Source organism: Eucalyptus grandis, chromosome 8, assembly GCF_016545825.1.
Source record: "Eucalyptus grandis isolate ANBG69807.140 chromosome 8, ASM1654582v1, whole genome shotgun sequence".
NCBI lineage: Eukaryota > Viridiplantae > Streptophyta > Magnoliopsida > Myrtales > Myrtaceae > Eucalyptus > Eucalyptus grandis.
Genome location: NC_052619.1, coordinates 51014050 through 51034119, shown reverse-complemented (window position 1 = coordinate 51034119; position 20070 = coordinate 51014050). Strand labels below are relative to the sequence as shown.

At 42.3% G+C, this 20070-nt stretch overlaps 4 protein-coding genes across 4 annotated transcripts; 2 read left to right on the top strand and 2 right to left on the bottom strand.

The window, feature by feature from the left end:
• Positions 1-3139: 3139 nt before the first annotated feature.
• LOC104417403 (probable aspartic proteinase GIP2) lies at positions 3140-4849 on the top strand. The gene is made up of 2 exons (XM_039298934.1): positions 3140-3594; positions 3894-4849. The coding sequence occupies exons 1-2, from the start codon at positions 3157-3159 to the stop codon at positions 4728-4730; spliced, it is 1275 nt and encodes a 424-aa protein (XP_039154868.1). The 5' UTR covers positions 3140-3156; the 3' UTR covers positions 4731-4849.
• Positions 4850-7181: 2332 nt separating this feature from the next.
• LOC104417402 (probable aspartic proteinase GIP2) lies at positions 7182-11117 on the top strand. The gene is made up of 4 exons (XM_039300094.1): positions 7182-7251; positions 7759-7840; positions 10233-10597; positions 10666-11117. Exons 1-4 carry the CDS (start codon positions 7182-7184, stop codon positions 11115-11117), a joined length of 969 nt encoding a protein of 322 aa, XP_039156028.1.
• Positions 11118-11709: 592 nt separating this feature from the next.
• Positions 11710-14398, bottom strand: LOC104417401 (probable aquaporin NIP7-1). The gene is made up of 6 exons (XM_010028687.2): positions 14315-14398; positions 12792-12992; positions 12476-12700; positions 12201-12395; positions 12032-12093; positions 11710-11929 (listed from the first exon to the last, which is right to left on the bottom strand). Exons 1-6 carry the CDS (start codon positions 14396-14398, stop codon positions 11710-11712), a joined length of 987 nt encoding a protein of 328 aa, XP_010026989.2.
• Positions 14399-17810: 3412 nt separating this feature from the next.
• On the bottom strand, positions 17811-19835 carry LOC120286906 (probable aspartic proteinase GIP2). The gene is made up of 2 exons (XM_039299502.1): positions 19259-19835; positions 17811-19141 (listed from the first exon to the last, which is right to left on the bottom strand). Exons 1-2 carry the CDS (start codon positions 19733-19735, stop codon positions 18293-18295), a joined length of 1326 nt encoding a protein of 441 aa, XP_039155436.1. The 5' UTR covers positions 19736-19835; the 3' UTR covers positions 17811-18292.
• Positions 19836-20070: the final 235 nt, after the last annotated feature.

The window sequence follows — 20070 nt, the reverse complement described above, 5'->3', positions numbered from 1 at the left end:
ACTAAGAAAATCAAGAGTTTGAAAAATGAGTTGAATAAAGCTTTTGCAATGAAGGACTTAGGCCTGGCCAAACAAATCCTTGGTATGAAAATTACTTGTGATAGGAAGAATAAGAAACTTTGGTTATCTCAAGAAAGGTATGTTGAAAGAGTGCTTGAAAGATTCAAATGAGCATATGTAAATTGGTAAGTACTCCACTTGTGGGCCATTTCAAATTGAGTAATAATGAGTGTTCTACAAGTGAGAAAGAGAAGGAATAGAGAATATTCTTTATGCATCGACCATTTGTAGTTTGATGTATGCCATGATATGTACAAGACTATATATTGCTCGCGTAGTTAGTGTTGTGAGTAGATTTTTCCTCAAATCTAGGTAAGGAGCATTTAACTGCTGTTAAATGGATTTTGAGGTTTTTCAAGGGCACTCATAGACTTTGCTTGTGCTATGAAAATGTGAAGCTTAAGTTGAGTGGCTACTTGGATACAGACTACACCAGTGATGTTGACTCTCGAAAATTCACATCGGGTTATATAATGACTTTTGCAAGGGGAGTTGTTTCACAGCAATCAATATTGCAAAAATATATTGCTCTGTCTACAATCAAAGCAGGATATATCGCTATTACCAAAGGAGGTAAAGAACTCTTATGGATGCAAAAATTCCTACAAGAGTTGGGCTTGAAGCAAGAGAAGTTTGTTTTATATTGCGATAGTATGAGTGCTATTTATCTTGGTAAGAATTCAGTATTTCATTCAAGATCGAAGTATGTTGATGTGAAGTATCATTGGATTCGATAAAATTAAAAGAAAAGCTCTTTCCACTTAAAAAAGTCCACATTGACAACAATGGATCCGATATAATGACTAAATCATTGCCTATGGTGAAGTTTGACTCCTGTAGAATAAAAGCAGGCATGATGGATCTTCCCACATGAGGCGAAGGGCGAGATTTGTTGGCTGGGTGCACCTCATTTGTGGCCCAGCCAATAAGTTAAATAAAACAAACAAAAGAAAACATAACAAAAAGAAGAAGGAAGAGGCTGCTTTGGGAATGTGTGTGAGAGAGTGAAAAAGTTGAGGAGAGAGAAAGACAAAAGGGAAGTCTAGTTGCTTCATGCAAGACCAGAAGAGAGAGAGAGAAAACTGAGAGAAGAAAAGGAGGGAGAGAGAGACCCAATTGAGAATAGGCACACAAGGGAGAAGAGAGATGACAAAATCTCTGTGGTCTAGATTTGAGGACCAAACGTTGACGGAATTGGCTCAAATTTGAATAGGTTGTTCATGAAACCAAGGACTGCAAGTTTTTTGAATGCTCCAGTCATGGTTAGGGCTTTCTTACTTTGAATTTGTGTATCTACTTATGTGGTAAGAAAAAAATTATTGTAATGTTGATGTTGAGTCCCTATTGTGTGATTAGAAAATAATACTTTGTGTATCCTACTATTTTTGATAATTAGTAGATGTTTTAGGTGGTCTGTGGTTTTTCCCTCACTGGATTTTCCATGTTAAATCATTAGCATCATTATTTGATTTGTTTACTTATCTTTTCGACGTTATATTTGCATATTGTGAGGTTATATATTGCTGGTTGGTGCTGGGGTTAAGAGAATTTCGATTAATTTATTTTCAAGTGAGAAATTGATCCTCGATTGAGTTTAGTCCATGGTTAAATTATTGGCCCGGGATCTTCCACAAGTGCCTGATGCACTGTCCATGGAGTCTCGAGCAATGACTGCTGCAGTGGCTCGATCGTTCTTGGAAGTTGCATCCGTGCTGAGCTTGATCCATTGATCTGGCGGCAGAGCCCACTTCTCTCCTGCATTGGAAGGACGATGATAACCAACCACACAAGAATAGCTGCAATATCCATTTGTTTCTGTACAAGATTTGCCTTGCTTCTCAGAATTCACGATCCATAATGGCAGTTCTCGACCTGAACACAATAGCCGAGATCGAGGGAGATCAGGTTTGGGGACCCCCCACAGGAAGATTTGAAGAAATTCCCAGGATTTTGCTCTGTAACCTATAAGCATTGAACCCCCATCTAAGTTGATTCCGGACAATCCGAGTTATGGGACAGTCTTTGAGTATGCGCATGTTCGTTTTATCTACACTTGCATAAAGGGCATTGCATTTTCGCCATTTGATCTTCTCGGTATGATCTTCATACCCAGGTGCATGACTTTCTTCTTCGTGGGATCGATAAAGAATATTATTAGGTAGATAATATTAGAATTTTGTAAATTGAAGGGGCTTGGGGATGAGCCAAAGATCTTAGTCTGAGATTTAATCATGCGTGTCAAGCACTTGAAAACGTTGCCGATTTGCGCATGAAACTTTTCTTCATTGAAGATCACATTTGCCGTGCTAGTTAGATGTCTGAATCGACACAGATCTTTATGTGATGTTGAATTTGCTGTTAATTGAATTGTTAAGTCTCACAGAGGAAGAGGGAAGTTGCGTTGTTGAGAAAATCATTGGCGTTACATAATTAATTACATAAAGTTCTGGTCTTGCCTAATCGACATACTTATAAAATAGGTTATTTTCTCTCGTAGTGAGTTCCAACGTCACTAAAATGTGAATAGGTTGCTTGTTTGCATTGGTTTACCGCATCTGCTCAATGAATGAAATACTCCTCGAATGCACGGGAATCTGTCATTTCTATTCAGTTGACGTCAACTTCGGTACTGGTACGTCGCCATTTATGAAGCGGCGTGCATCGACATCTTCTGCGTCGTCGAGAAGCCCGGATGAGCTGTGATTCCCGAAAGTCTGCTGGTCTGAACAAAGCACATTGACTGACTTGCAGTAGAGAGAGAGAGAGAGAGAGAGAGAGAGAGAGAGAGAGAGAGAGAGAGAGGATATGCATCCTCTTTGATGATTATCTCAGCCAGAGCTACGTGCATGCAATTCAATTCATAGTAGGCTGCAGAAGTCAAAGTGTCTATTTCCAAGTCTGCAACGTTGCCCTTATCGAGAGGAGGTTTGACTGGGGGAGGAGAAGAGCAATGCTACACGCGCAAAAGTGCTTACGTAGACAGTAGGCCAAAGTGGGGTTGGACGTTGTGTTTGAAGTACATAAAAACCTCGTTCCTTTAGTGCGAAGTTGCTCCTCTTCAAAGCTTTCTCAAGCCCATCATCTTCAGTGTCAGAGATGGTGACTCCTCCTCGCCTCTTCCTCCTCCCCTTGATCGCCTCCTTCCTCTCCCTCTCGTCCTCTGGAACCCAACCTCCTGCTCCTTCCTCTCTTATCTTCCCCGTCGTGAAAGATGAGGCATCCCGCCAATACTACACCACCATCGCCCTCGGCACCCCGCCTTCCCCCGTGAAGGCGGTGCTTGACCTCTCGGGCTCATACTCTTGGTTCGACTGTGCTGCCCACTACAACCCGTCGTCGTCCTCGTCCCACCGCCACATCCTCTGCAGCTCGGCCAGGTGCAGGGCCGCCCGCGGTGGCGGCTGCTTCAATGACACGTGCAGTGTGTTCGTGCACAACCCGCTGACGGACGTGGTTATCGAAGCTGGGCTTGGCGAGGACGTGGCGGTGGTGCACCACACCGATGGGATCAAGTACACGTCGCGAGGAGTAATAGTAAGTGTGATTTTAGAAAAAAAAAAAAAAAAAAAAAAAAAAAAGTAGGAATGAACACAAGAAGTGCATATGATATTATAGACAACTGGAAATCAATATCAAAAGCTTACTAAGTTTAGTAAATTATCTTATTCTTATTTGAATACCCGAGTGTATATATATTTGGAGATATCACATTGAATAGGACTCAATTTCTAATGTCGTAAATCGTATATTCTTGGTATATTGTCAGTTTTTTGTGATGTAGAAATGGAACGAATTTTAACGGTGCACTCATCGTCGTCTTCCATTTTCCGCAGCAACTTCCTTTCTCTTGCGTGCCTTCGGAGTTCATGCGCGGCATCTCTGGAGCCGGCAATGGCGTGATCGCGCTTTCCCTCGCTCCAACCTCGCTCGCTACAAAGTCCTCGGCCGACCTCAACCTTCCCCACAAGCTCGCTCTCTGCCTCCCGTCTTCTTCTTCCTCCTCCGGCCACGGCGACTTCTACCTTGGCGGTGGCCCGTACCTTAGGCCTCCGATCAAAGAGGACATCTCGAAGTCGCTCCTCGTCACTCTGCTGCTCATCGATCCAGTCAGCCAACCGCCCTCTCACGGCTCCGCATCTCCGTCCGACCAGTACTTCATTGACGTGACCGCCATCAAGGTCAATTTTGCTCCGGTCAATTTCAAGGCATCGTTGTTAGCTATCGACAAGAACGGAAGAGGCGGGACCAAAATTAGTACCCTGACTCCGTACACGGTCCTCCACTCGACCATCTATAAAGCTCTGGTTGCGGAGTTTTCGAGGCAGGCGGCGGAGAAGAAGATCAGGAGAGTGGAGCCGATTGCACCGTTCGGGGCATGCTTTGACACGAGGAGCGTAAGGAGTGGGGTGGCGGGGCCGGATGTGCCGGTGATTGTGCTGGTGCTCCGGAGCGATGCACAGTGGAGGATCGAAGGGGCGAATTCGATGGTGAGGGTAAGCAAGGAGGTGATGTGCCTGGGCTTTGTGGAGGGGGGGTCAAGGCCGAGGACAGCGATCGTGATCGGGGCGCACCAGATGGAGGACAATCTGGTGGAGTTCGACGCGGCTTCGTTGATGTTCAGGTTCAGCAACTCGCTCCTGCTTCGCAACACCAGTTGCTCCCACTCTTGAGGTCGAGGATGGAGGTTGTTGCATTCGCTAGTTTGTCCGATGATTCTCAGTTGGGTCAGTGTCCTGTTTAATCATGAACGTCTGTTTGACTTTTTAGTTTGCTGCAATGTTTGGACTAAGCACGGATGAAGATAAAATGTTCGGCAGTATAAATAAATAACCTCTTTCTGCAAATTTATTGCAACTTCATCGACGCTTATAGTACCCGACAGGCAACAAGGATAACTGAATATCCTTCAGTTGAACAGCCCTTAACCTAGTTTATATCAAAATTACAATTACGGTGTCCATTCCCTCTCCCCACCGATTCATCAAAGGGCCTATTGAGAGTAGATCAGCATACCGGCATTAGAAGAAGATGTAGCAAAGCTGGAAACCTCCCCCCAAGACAAAATAAAAGCACCCGCGATGGGCCCTGTAATTGGTGCCATGATGAAGTTGTTATAATATGTCTTGAGTGCAAGCCAGTTGAACAAAATCCCAGCCCGAATATATTAATCGGTCATTTCATACGTGGATTCCTGTCATGGAAATTGAAAAGGAAATTGAAAAGAAATATAAAGGGTTACACAAAATATATATCTTGTTAGTCCAAGCGGTCTTGGAGTCGGCCAAAGAAAAGTCAAAAGAGGGGAGTCTAAATTTGAACTTAGTTGACCGAATATATGGATTTCTTGCGTGAAGAAGGTATAGTGATACACCGCACTAGTGTCAGTGAACCACAAAAAATTGTAGAGTTTATAAGCATAACAATATTAGAGATAGTCCACAAAATGCTTGCTAGTGATGATATGCTAAGAAGTGACTAGCGGATGCCCATAGTATGATGAGCTATTTGGTGAATAGATACCTATTGACTACGATTTGATGCTGGATTCCGGAAGAAATGTGATAAGATAATGTTACTAATTATTCTATTTTTAAGAATATTTGGTTGTCCATGAATTGTTAGAGCGAGTAATGGTCAACTTGATGGAAGAGTAAAAAAGCGCATGTTTTAAAGCTATGCACATGATGAGCATGGTTAGCTATTGTGGTGTTTGGAATTAAATTTACTTATTGTTTACAGAAAAGTTACGTTTGACAAGTCTCCAATACTTATGGGAAGGAGTGGTTGTGGTAGTTTTTATACAGATTTTGACGATGTTTAGTTCGAGGTGGAGTTACAATTAGAAACTCCTAAGGTAGTGGGTACTAGTGGAGTAATTGACATAGATGGTGCTTGTAATGAAGTGGAGCCTAAAGAGCCAACAATATATGTAACTATTAATATTGACAAGGTATGTCTTTGATCTCATGGTGGATATAAGATGCATTGATGGGTTTGCTTTACTTGTGGTAGAGGAGGTTTTGTCTAAAATTTCTGGTGGAGTAGTTAAGGGTGCAAGTGGAGTTAGGCGTTTAGATGAGGTTCCTGGTTATAGCAAAGTTTAAGCATGGCTTGTACTTGAAAGATGTCTACGGCGGTTGAGCCTATGAGGGGCAAGTGGAGTTAATGGTCCAGATTTTTTTAGAAAAGTGATTAAGAGTTGCCTCAAATATCGAGCCAAGTTGGCCAAAGGTGATAATATGCTTCTAGTTTGAGCTTGTTGGATGAAAACTGGGCCCAAATAATATTATCGATCACGTCATACATGAACTCATGTTGTGGAACTTGATAGAAAAGATAAGGGGGCACAAAACTGAATGTTACCTGACGTCGGCCAAAGGAAAGTCAAAAGAGGAAACTTCAAATTTGGACTTGATTGACCAAATATACGGAAATCGGTCACTGAATGATTTCTTTTGCATTTTTATATGGGATTCCTGGTGAAGAGGTTGAAGTGCCGTTTCAAGTGCTTGGCAGGAGTTAATCCTGGTGGGTTTTATTCACGGATTACACCAGTAATTCAAGGGTTGAAACCAATTAAATCTCATGAGTAACATTTGTGAATTCCCTTATAAAATTAAGAGATTATTTCTGAAAGAATTTTGCAGCTAAATAATATGTGAGTTATTAAGTATAATTGGAGCTATGAAATATTGAGAATGTTTGGGTTACTTGAGCGTGGTTGTGATCTTCATTGTATTGTTTCATTTATAGTATGGAGGTCACTAGGCTGAATTACTTAAACTTGGTGTCCTTTCGATCGCTTCTTTATACAATAATTGATATCAAAGTTAGACTCGATTGAGTTAAAGCAAATAGATGATAATAGAAGAAGGAAAAGCAAAAATGGACATATTTGATGAGAATGATTTTAGTTTCTAGACAATGCAAATTGTGGATTATTTGTATAAGAAGAATATGCACTTACCCCTATTTGAGAAAAAAACTAGAGTCGATGAATTGAATGAGAATTGTTGGATATACAAGTGTTGAGTGTTATTCTGCTGACATGAGCTCATAATGTTGCATTTCATATTATGAAAGAGAAGACCATAATGAATTTGATGAAAGCCCTTTCGAACATGTACGAGAAGCTCTCTACAATAAACAATGTCTACTTGATGCAGTGTCTAATGTCAAAGAAGGACGAAGGTGCGTCATTTGCTGATAAGCTCAATGAATTCAATGTGTTTGTCATATGAGTTTAGTTGACATTGACTTTGCAAATGAAGTAAATGATTTGATTTTAATATCCTCATTACCTTATAATTGGAATACTACTAATACTATTGTTAGCAATTCCTTTGGGTCGATGAGTTTGAGTTTAAGTTTGATAGGATTTGAGATTTAATTTTAAGTGAGGACATCCATAGAAGAGAATTTGATAAACCCATGTCTAATGTTTTGGTAGGTTAAAGTAGAAAAAGAACTCTTACTTATGTTAGTAGTAGAAGTAGTATAAACTTGAATAGTTGAAATCAATCTAGGACTAATGGTATGGTCTATTAAAATTGTGGCAAGAGGGGATATTTTAGAAGGAATTTTTTGAAGCTGAAGAATGAGAAAGGTAATGGAATTAGATTTAAGTCTATTGATGATGTTGTCACTGTTGTTAACTTTGATTTAGATAGTGCTACTCATGCCCTGTTTGTCATTAAGGATTCATTGCTCGAGATCCTTTCTACCAGAGATACCTAGATGACGATTCTTCCATAGGGCCTCTTGATGAAGACTGTGGAAGGTACCGATTTATGATATCCTACATAGTGCCTAACCCTACTCTAGTACTATCTCCAGTTTCTTCACCACCACCGTCTGATTGTAAGCAGCCTTATAAATCACTAAAGCCCGAGCCACATAAAATAAAGCCAAAACAACAACTCATTTACCCATTCTATAAGCCCATTTACAAGTGGATTAAAAAAAGTTATCTTGTAATTTAGAACTACTCAAGCTAGGAGAAGCCTATCATCCTAGTTATCCAGTGCCAAATGCCCAAAAATTCAAGAGCCTGAACAACATATGGCCAAACCTTCGGATATATACATGTTTTCTCCTATAGCTTTTTCTCCTTTGAGCTCTAATAGAAATATGTAGAGATCTCACTAGGCAAGATGCCTCGACGCCTTAATATCAGAGCTCTAGGAGATTTTCAAGGATTTCAAGGTTGATATCTTCATTTTTCTTAAAATGCAAATGAACAAAGAACTTAGAATTCTGCCATGAAAATTAGAACATTTTTCCAGGAACTCTGAGTGGGATTCTACACACGAACTCAACAACCGCCGCAAAATTGGTTCTATTTAGGCTACTTGCAAGGAATACATCCTTTTGATGTTAACAAACTCCTTGAACAATCTTTGAAATGTAGCCCATTTGGATACTGATTGTTTGTTTTATGCTACATCAAATAAGAAATGATTTTCAATTTATCAATGCATGTATAGTAGTAAAGTTCAATCGAAGAACAACGCTAAGTGTGATATTGTGGTCGATGGTGATGTTAGAATCTGAATGTATAATGGTATCGTAAAAACATGACTAGAGTTCGGCATGTTTTAGAGTCGAAGAGGTTGAAGCGCCATTTTATCGAGTGAGTGCTCGACATGGGTTTCATTGGTGGAATTACACCAGTAATTCAGGTGTTAAAGCTAATTATACCTCATGATTAAGATTTGTGAAGATTGAAAACTTATTTCGTGATAAATTATGGAGCCAAACACCATGTGAGTTCTTGGGTAAAAGTGGGGTTAGAAATATTAAGAGTGTTTGAGTTATTTAAGTGTGATTGTAATCTCCATTGTATCGCTTAATTTATAATGAAATTTTTTGCTATTTTCCCATGAACATAGGTCATATGACTAAACAACATATATTTGATGTTCAATTTATTTTCTTGTTCTGTCTATTTTATTAGTTGATCACCTACTGATAGAGGTCGTCATTGGTGCCGGACTCGGCAAGGACGCGGTGGTGCAGCACCACACCGATGGGATCAAGTACACGTCGAGAGGAGTAATAGTGTGATTTAAAAAAAAAATGGAAATCAATATCAAAAGCTTAATAAGTTTTGTATATTATCTCAATTCTTTTTTGAACACCCATTTATATATAGGAGGTATCACGTGATAAATACATTAGAAGTACCAAAAGTTGTGTACGACTTTTAATTTGGTGTCAAAAGTTTATTTTTGATCACTTAAGTGCTAAAATTTTTGAAAAACGATCATTTAAGTGTCATCGCCGATTTGATTGATTGGAAATCCGACGTGACACTTTTTTATTAATTTTTGAAACTAATGTGGCTTGCCGAAGAGTAAACAACAAAACGACGCCATTTAGCGTCTTTCCCCCAAGTCAGAACCTTAAATCCCCAAATTAAGAGAGAGAGAGAGAGAGAGAGAGAGAGAGAGAGAGAGAGAGAGAGAGAGAGAGAGAGAGAGATGGCATGGGCTTCCCCTATCATCTTCTTCCTCGAAGAACAACACCAACACCAGCATTAGCAGGGACACCAGCAACGGCACCGGCACCAGCATCGGCACAACTCCACCTCCGGTCGTCCGACATTGTTGACAAGCCTAAGCTCTTGTCCTCCTCCTCCGCCCTCACCTCCTATTCTTCCCGTCGCTTCTTGCCCGAGCAACAACCTCAGCCTCTCCTCGCTCACTTAGTCGAGCAACTTTGACGGAGGCCGAGCGATGGTGATTGAGCAAGCTAAGTTGGCGTTAGGCAAGATCGGACAAAAAAACCCCCAATTTCAATCCCTATATGAGCTGTGCGGTGTCGTTTTTGTGAGGCCATCCATGTATGACAGCAAAACGACGTTGTTTTCTTAAAGATGAAGGAAAACAACGTTGTTTAAAAGCCACGTAAAACTTTTTTTTTTTTTTAAATATAAAAGCCAAGTAATTAATTTGGCCAGAATATCTTGCGGTGGCATTAAAATGATCGTTTTTTTTCTCCGATTTGGCACTTAAGTGATTCTACAAAAACTTTTGACACCAAAGTGAGTGCTGTACATAACTTTTGACACTTCTAGTGTATTTTTCCCGAGGTATCACATTGAGTAAAGCTCAATTTCTGATGTCGTAAATTGTATTTTCTTTGTATATTGTCCATTTTGTGTAATGTAGAAAAGAAAAAAGAAAAATCGGAAATATTAACGGTGCACTCATCCTCGTCTCCCATTTTCTGCGGCAACTTCCTTTCTCTTGCGTGCCTCCGAAGTTCACGAGCGGCATCTCCGTAGCCGGCAATGGCGTGGTGGCACTTTCCATCGCTCCGACCTCGATCACCATGAAGCTCTCAGCCGACCTCAATCTCCCCCACAAGCTCGCTCTCTGCCTCCCGTCTTCTTCTTTCTCCCCCGGCCATGGCGACTTCTACGTCAGTGGCGGCCGTACTTCAGGCCTCTGCTCAAACAGGACCTCTCGGAGTCGCTCCTCATCGATCCTGTCAGCTGACCGCCCTTTCATGGCTCCGTATCTCCGTCCGACCTGTACTTCGTCGACGTGACCGCCATCAAGGTCAATCTGGCTCAGGTCCATTTCAAGGCATCGTCGTTAGCTATCGACAAGAACGGAAGAGGTGGGACCAAAATCAGTACTCTGACTCCGTACACGGTCCTCCACTCGGCCATCTATAGTGCTCTGGTTGCGGAGTTTTTGAAGCAGGCGGCGGAGAAGAAGATGAGGAGAGTGGACCTGATCACGCCATTCGGGGCGTGCTTCGACGCAAGGAGCATAAGGAGTGGAGTGGCGGGGCCGGACGTGCCGGCCATGGCGCTGGTGCTCCCGAGTGACGCGCAGTGGGGGATCGAAGGGGTGAATTCGATGGTGAGGGTGAGCGAGGAGGTGATGCGCCCGGGGTTCGTGGATGGAGGGTCGACGCCGATCACTGCCCTCGTGATCGGGGCGCACCAGATGGAGGACAATCTGGTGGAGTTCGACGTGGCTGTGATGGCGTTCAGGTTCAGCAACTCGCTCCTACTTCGCAACACCGGTTGCTCCCATTCTTGAGGTTGAGGATGGATGTTGCTGCATTTTCAAGCTTAGTTTTCTTTTGTTCTTGTTGTATAATTTAATGAGTTTTGTAACAGGTTTTGACCACGGTCAATATATAATGCTTTTATAACATTTTGTAACGATTTTCAATTAAATGCAAAAATCAATGGACTCTTTTTTTTACCAACAAATCGTTACTCCATACATAATTGAAAAGAGAAACGTAAGTCAAAACAAATATATTGTTTTTCCTCTTTAAATATCTTTCATTTATCTATTGGATTGTACACATAACATTATTCATCTTTCTTCTGTTATTCTGCTCTGTTGTATTTTGGATGATACTAATAGAACTTATCGCATTGAGCTTTTTACTCTAAGGCGCGAAATCATTTTAAAGATAGCGCATACACGCCTCAAACAATTTATATTATTTTATTCATCTTTTTCGAAAGATTTCCAACTATTTTCGTTTTCATATTCTCTAAATTTTTCCAGCAGATATTGCTATTAACTGAATATCTTTAGTCTGACAACCCTTAAGCTAGTTTATTAACTAATTTACAATTACAGTCTCCATCATATCCTCCCTGTCTCCCGTGCTGCATCAAAGGGCCGCCTGAGAGTAGATCAGCAAACTGGTGTTAGGAGAAGATGCAGTGGAGCTCGATTCCCGGCCTTGTAGGCGAAGAAGGCGGTACACGAAAGCAGCCACGATGGCCCCTATAACCGGCGCCATGATGTATATCCAGATGGACTCAAAATCCCAACTGAGGATCGCAGGTCCTAACGATCTCGCTGGGTTCATTGATGCTCCCGATACTGGCCTGGGAATTAGCAAACAGAGCTCAGGATGTCTGACTGAGTAGCTTTCAAAAGAAAAGTTTATCCTGATGAAATTGCAGATGGGAACAAGCGTTCACGCTCACCCCGCGATCACTACGGCGAGTCCTATGCCTATTCCGATGACAAATCCAGATAGCGGGCCGACCTGCAAAGTTTTCAACGTAATGATAAATTTATCACATTCTCTGACTTGGGCTATTGTCTCCAGCATATCTGTACAATGGGTATTGAAGCGCAAAATTTCTGTCTTACTGATTGATGATTGTAAGTCAATCCCGCGATTAGGAAGACCATGATGAATGTTGCCAAGAACTCCACCCAGAAGGCAGAAGCCAGGCCTCCGAGAGGCCGTGTGATCATGAGACTCGATTCAACGCCGTAGACCATTGCTCCAACATAGGTCGCCAATACTGAACCTGTCAACTGAGCAATAATGTAGAGTGGAACCTGCAAAAAATAGAGAGAACATCAACAAATGTCTCTGGCGTTTCTGGTCATGGAAATTGGATAATTAGTGAGGCACACACTCTAGACCACGGGAAGTGACCGTAGATTGCGAAGGCGATTGTGATGGCTGGATTAACATGAGCATCAGAGATGGGCCCTAGAGAGAATATAATGATGACTATGGTCATCCCAGCCGTGGCGGCGTACCCCATTAGGCCCACTTCACCTTTTAGCAGCTGTGTCATTGATAGTATTGCCGATATGCAGTACATCAGTATGAAAGTTCCTATAGCCTCTGCTAATACCTGCAGTTGAATGGAACAGAGACATCCACTGAGCTATTCTTATGGAAGATTTTGAAGCTAGTGAAAATTTAGGTCAGAGCATCTAGCTCACCATACGAGCAGTATTAAGCTTCGCTCCTTGTGGAAAGTGACCGAGGATGAAATCTTTAAGCACTGAACAATCTCTAGTTCTCAGTTTTACGTTGCGGCCGCTCTCTTGATCCTCCATCGAGGGACTGCTTGCGGGCGATGCTGCTTCTTTGGGGAACTGGTTCATATTCAAGCCTGTCGTCATGTCATCCACACCCCCAAACTGCAAGACTTTAACAGACCAGGTCTAAGACTCTTTTTAAGGATGTCTTGGACAGATATGGCAGAAGCACGGTCGAAGATATAGCAGCAGAGGATTAGGTTGATCGGAGAGACGATGCTTATACAGCCGTGTCGTTCACATGATATTCACACCTAATCACAAAGGTCAAGTCCCGGAGGCAAGTGCAGAGAAAGACGAAGACCCTTCAGCGCGATTCGCATGTTGCTCCCAGAAGTAGGAACAAGAATGAACTTGCGCTGCTCAACTGTCTCTCTTGAGAAGTTGAACAATTTCGATTCCTACACATCTTGATTCTGGGTGGACCTCCCCTTTTCCCGTTTACACTATAAAGTGGGGATATAATAAGTTTCCTAAAATCAATTATCGACTTCTTCCAATCTGAGATTAAAGAGTGTGATAGGCTTGCTATGAATGCTTAAAGTACTTGCCAGTCGACTGACATGGTCCAATTGCATTCGCTAAATAGGCAGTGAAGCGGGTTCAGACTACGTTTAATCGAATTTATTTCATAAACGGGTCAATTTATTCTCAATTTTTTACTAAAGATAATTCTTTTCTTTTACGGATTGACCCTTAGAAACCAATGGAGGTCATTGGGACACTTGATCTAATATTGCACATGGAACAATCAGCAGGGGTCCTACTAAATCTAATATTGTATCAAAGTTGAAGGTTGATTGGTGTTAAATGCTCATTCTGTTATAGTGTTTGGTAAAATCAATTATATGACTTCTTCCGATCTGCAATTCAAGAGTGCGATAGGCTTGCTTTATATGCTTTGAGTAAAGTACTTGCTAATCGATTGACATGGTCTAATTACGTTCGCCAAATAGACAGTGAAGTGGATCCATACTATGTTTAATTGAGGGAAAAGTACAAAAAAGAAAAAAATTCTTAAATCTATGACATTGATATCAATTTAGTCTTAAATCTTTTAATTTGATCAATTTACGTTTAAATCTTTTCATATTGATACCAATTCAGTTCATCGGCCAAATTTGGCGTCGACACCGACGTAGACATCTGCCGCCGATAAATGCCGACATGACAATTTTAAATAATTTTTTTGAATTTTTTTATTAATTATTTCCTTTTCTTTTTTATTTATTTTTTTTTTCCTTTTCTTCCTCTTGGTTTTCTTCTTCGGTACTGGCCGACCAGCCATTGGGCGAGGGCTGCAAATCCCTCACCGGCTATTGTGAGGGTCATAGCCTTGCCCGACGTTGGCAAGGGCTTTATGGCCCTTGCCTAGGGCCATAGGTGAGGCGACTTTGCCCAGATCTAGGTGAGGCCAACCTTGCCTTGGCTTCGTTGCTGGTGAAGGCAGCCTTGCTTGCGGCTGGCAAGGCCATGTTGACATTTGCCAAGGCCTGGGCGAAGGCCATCATGGCCTAGCCTAGATTTGGGCAAAGCCATCTTGCCCGTGGCCCTAGGCGAGGTCGGGTGAGGGCTTCGTAGCCCTCACTAGTGGTCGACGAGGGCTTGGTGGCCCTCGTCTAGTGGCTGGCAAGCTTGTAAGGAATCCAAGGAGGAAGAAAAGGAAAAAGAAAAGAAAAAGGGAAAAGAAGTAAAAAAAAAAAAAAATTGATACAAAATTTGAAAAATATAAAATAAGAATTATTAAAAATTGCCACGTTAGCATTGCCTGAACGGCCAACGTCCACATCAGCACCGGCATATCAAAATTGATTGGATAGACTGAATTTGTACCTGAATTTGTACAAATATGAAAATGTTTAGGACTAAATTGGTTTAATTGAAAGATTTATGACTGAATTAGTACCAATGTCATAAGTTTATGATTTTTTTGGTAATTTTCCCTTTAATCGAGTTTTTGTTATACACAGGTCAATTTATTCTCTTGGTTATACTAAACATACCTTTGTTTTTTTTTCCCCTCATATTGACCATTTTAAACCAATGGGGACTATTGGGACACTCGATCCAATATTGCACATTGCTTAGACTAGTTAGCATTGATTCCTCAAAATCTCACGTGGTATCAGAGCCGATAGTTAATTGGTGTTTAATGTCCAATCTATTTTGGTGTGTGGTGAATATCTTAAGGAAAGAAACAACCTTATGATCAAACGCAATTTTCGAGTAATGGGCGTTGTGGTGTAACAATCCCAATGATAGATTTCATAGTTTGGTATGTAGAAAGAGATTAGGCGTGAAAGTGGGAGCAATGAAAATTTAAGTTGAGATATGTTGGTGTGTGGACGATGAAGGAGATTAAAGTTTTGGTGTAGAATGATAGGGAGCAGAACCAGCAGTGAGCTCACACGTGTGGGGGAAATCATTAAAATATACATGTGAGATGTACTAAAAAAGTCTCACATAAGATAATTAGTGTGATGTGAAATAATGAATATATCCAATAATATGTGTTCAATTGAATATATTGATGAGCTCAAACATAAGTTCTCTAAGGAGAGCATGTGAGAATGCATGTAAAATTTTATGGGACCACACTCGCTACCGGGGAGTGCTCATGCCTTTATTTTAGCTTAATCCTTTTTAACAAGGGAAGTGCTAAAATATTTAAATTAATATTAAATCTTACTTTTATTTAATAGTTTAAGTTTTTAGAATAGTGATCTCCCAAAAAATACACTTTAGAATCAAATTCAATAAATTAATTCTTAAGCTTGTCGACACGAACTTAGACAAATATTATGTACGTCAGACTGAAAAAAAAGAGAGTAAAGCGACAGACATAAAGGCATGTTCACAAGATTGGCTTCTTAAATGGACGTAAATAATGATTATCGCGTGGTTGACTTATTCCTCGCTCATTTAGGGACGCACTCACAGGCAGCCAAATTAATTTGTAAGTAGACACTAATGCAATGTTACTCAATCAGAAAATCACAAATTAAGGAATCCCACTCCAAAAATTATGAAAAGTAGAAAATATAACGAATACTAGAAATTATTTAGCGAGCCTACTACATACACCAAATTGTATCTGGACCGTTTGATTTGGTGAGACTTACGTACTATTCACAAGAGATTCACATTCATTAGATTTTGAATTCAATTTAACGAATATAACTTGCCCATTTTCTATTATCTCCATCCACAACAAATTGCGGGAAGCCAATCTTTCATAGTTTCGACCAAAAAAAATATCCTTCATATTTAATGCACCAATTAAACTTATCATTATCTTCTCAACTAACCCAAAAAGAACAAGGATTAATACTATGAAAAACTCTAAACCGATATACCTATAATAAATTTACGCAAACTAATTTTTTTGACTATAAAAATTCCAAACTAATATATTTGTAAAATGTTAAATTACTGAGTTAGATATCACATAATAGTTTATGAGTATATAAGTTGAGGTTTGACTCTTGTCACAGGTATATCAATTTGTAATTTTCAGTGGTAATAATTTAATTTAATGAAAATTAATGGATGATAAATTTATTACAAATGAAAAAACTAATTTGGGGTGAATTTATTACTCGTGTACTGATTTGGAATTTTTCGCTGTATCATCCATTATACAAAAACATTGACATTCTAATGATTGTTGGAGAAATTAATTGGTGCCAACTTAGTAACTTGGTGGCTGGAGAAAATATTAGGTACTGTTTGGATGCCAGCATGTGAAAATCCCACCTCATTCATTGGGCGCCGCCTAGGCCCCACCTCTCCCTCTTTCTTAATTGATTTCAGTTTCCTCTCCCTCCGCTCTCTCTCTCTCTCTCTCTCTCTCTCTCTGCAGCAGCAACATAGGCTTTTGTCGCCTCTCAGCCTAGCTCTCCTTCTCTTAGTTGATTTCAATTTTAGCAAAGAGGGACTTTCTCTCTCCTATTCACTCTCCTCTTCGCTTTGCATTGCTCTTTCTCCGACTCACGATGGAGCCCGTCGTCAAACAAACTGTGATGCCGCCTCTGCATCCGCCTAGTCTGTTGCCTCCGCTATCCAATAAAACCACGCTGAACGAAGCTGTGTGTTCTCTCTCTCTCTCTCTCTCTACCGCTGCGTCACCTCCACCCCTAGTCCAAGAACAAGCCCAAGCGCCCCCTTTGTACGCTACCCCGATCCCTCCCTTAGCCCTTGCATCCTTGAGATTCCCTACGGCTCTAATGTCCTGGCCTCCCAAACCTTTGCCAAATCCAGCGAGGATAACCTCGCCTTTGCTGTGAGGCCGAGCCCTTGCCAAATTCAACGAAAGCGACCCTGACCTATGGCCGGTGAGGGTCGCTACACCCTCACTGATGCCATCACCTCCTAAACCCTTGCTAGATCCAGCAAGGGCGACCCTCGCCCTGATTGTGAGGGTTGAGCCCTCCCTAAATTCGACGAAAGTGATCCTTGTTGGCCACAGGTGAGGACAACACCCTTGCCAGCCTTCACTTGTGGCCAGTCTCCAACCACCAGAGGTGATCACAGTCTTAGTTGGGCCAATTTAACACCTAATCCAAGGATCAACCTGCACAATATTAGTTCTTAATTTTTGGGACTGAAGACCAACCTTGTTAAGCTTGGGATTGAGAACTGGACCGCATCTATTGATTCGATCCGATCTAGGTCAATCCGAGACCAACCGATTATTTTTTGTTTTCATTTTTCTTATACTTAAAAGGACATATATTGTTTCAAATTATATATCCATCAATAATGTGACGTTGAGCAACCGGAATATGAACCTCAAGACATATCAAACACACACACACACACAAAAGATAAGGTAATGACAAAAATTTACACTTACTAAAAGCAACAAACCGTAAAAATGAACATACAAGGCGAAGTAATGAAGGCAAGCAACAAGGTGAGTGAACAAAAGTGAGCGACAACTCAAGTAGGTGAGTGAGGTTGAGACGAGTAAAAAGGGTTTCTTTCTACATTCTAATTTACATAATAAACTGAACTGTGAAGAGAACAAATCACATGCCAAAGGGAAAGAAAAGAAATGGAAAGGGAAACAAACAAAGAAATCGGTGAAGAAGAGAGAAACGAATGCGAGAGGGAGAGGGAGTTGCAGGTTTTCTGAAAGGTGAGCCCATGAGTAACACCTGGAATGGACTTGTGCATTGCTGAGTTGGTTATCCCAACTTTACCTAATAATTTCTCGGCAGGATATGACCATCTTCTTATAGATTTTCCCATTAGTTTTTTTCTCTCTGGCGTGCAATGAACACGTTATGCTATTTTGATTTCACGTTAGTCCATTGCAAATACAAGGGAGATATTGCAGAATGAGTTAAGATAAGGGGACCGCAGGGGCCCTAACGCAATGTTGACCTGCCCCAGGCACGTCAAGATCTTGAGGAGCAACTGGAGTTCTGAAGGAGGAGCGAGTTGCTGAACCCAAACGTCGACGACCCCACGTCGAACTCCACTAAATTATCCTCCATCTGATGAGCTCCTATCACGACTGCTGTCCTTGGCTTCGATCCTCCGTCCACAAACCCCAGGCACATAACGTCCTTGCTCACCCTCACCATCGAGTTCGCCCCTTCCATCCTCCACTGCACGTTGCCTTGGAGCACCAGCACAATTGCCGGCACGTCCGGACCCGCCTTCCCGCTCCTCACCATCTTCGCATCGAAGCAAACCCCGAACGGTGCAACCGGCGACGCCTTCTTGATCTTCCTGTCCATTGCCTTCTTCGTGAATTCATTCACCAGAGGCCTGAAGATCGCTGAGTGGAGGACCGTGTACGGAGTGAGAGTGCCAATTTTGGTCCCCCCGATGCCGTTCTTGTCAATCGCGAGGATCGAGGACTTGAAGCTGATCGGAGCGAGATCAACTTTGATGGAGGTCACGTCGACGAAGTACTCATCAGAGGGCTCGCCTTCGCTGTAGACAGGGGCCCGTTTCACTGGGTTGACGAGTAGCTGAGTGCGGAGGAGCGTTTTCACGAGGTCTTTCTTGATCGGAGGTCGTATGTATGGGCCGCCGCCGACATAGAGGTCGCCGTGGGTGGATCCGGAGGAGGAAGAAGGGAGGCAGATAGCGAATGTGCGTGGGAGATTGAGCTGCGTGGAGAGCTCGGTGGGGAGCGAGGCCGGGTTCCTCGCGAGCGCGACGATGCCTTTGGTTGATTTCGACAGTCCCTTCGCCCAGTCAGAGCCGTCGTCCAGGCAAGAGAAAGCAAATTGTTGCTGGAAGTGAAAGAAAGAACATTAAAAAGGTATAATCATCTCGGTTTGGTGAGATTTCTCTGATTTATATCTCCATTTTCTCTTAAGTTTGCCTCAATTCAATGATATTCGACTTACAAATTTACTGGCGGACTTGTACTTGATCCCGTCCGGGGAGTGCAAGGCCAGGACGTCCACGGCCAGGCCTGAGCCCAGGATAACGTCCAGGAACGGGCTCGCCGCATAGACGCCGCACGTGTCGTTGGTGCAGCCGGGCCTGGCGGGGCCGTAGCAGCCGTTGCAGCTGAGGCCGCCGGCGGCCTCGCACCTGGAGGAGTTGCAGTGGACGGGACGGTAGGAGGAGGACTCGTAGCCACTGCAGTCGAGCCACGTGTACTCACCCGCGAGGTCGAGGACCCCGTTCATGGCGGTGGCGGGAGTCCCAAGCTGGAGGGTGGTGTAGTACTGGTTGGTGGCGGCATCTTTCTTGACGGGGAATACGAGCGGAGAGGGTTTGGCTGTGGGCACCGGGGCGGCGGCTGACGAGGGAGTGGAGGAGGCTAAGCCTAAGATGAAGGTCGAGAGGAAAAAGGGAATGAGAGAAGGTGTTGACATTGGTGGAAGGTGGGATTGATCGCATGGAATCAGCCTATGGCTGCTCTCTTGAGTTATAATGCATGCCACCGTTCTCCCGAGTAATGTTCATTTTACTTTTTGCTAGTTCAAGCGCACGAGGTCAGAACCGGTCCGCCCACCTTAGATGAAATCCCGTTGGACGACCGATCATTTAATACAAGATTTAAGGCCACACCTAACTCGAAATATCTCCGGTACAATCATTAGCTGGACACGGAGGACTTCTCAAGCCAATGTTGACTGTTGACCGTTGACTGTTGACTATTGACTAATAGTACTAACCCTTCGGTATCGCGAAGGCCGTAATTGCTTCA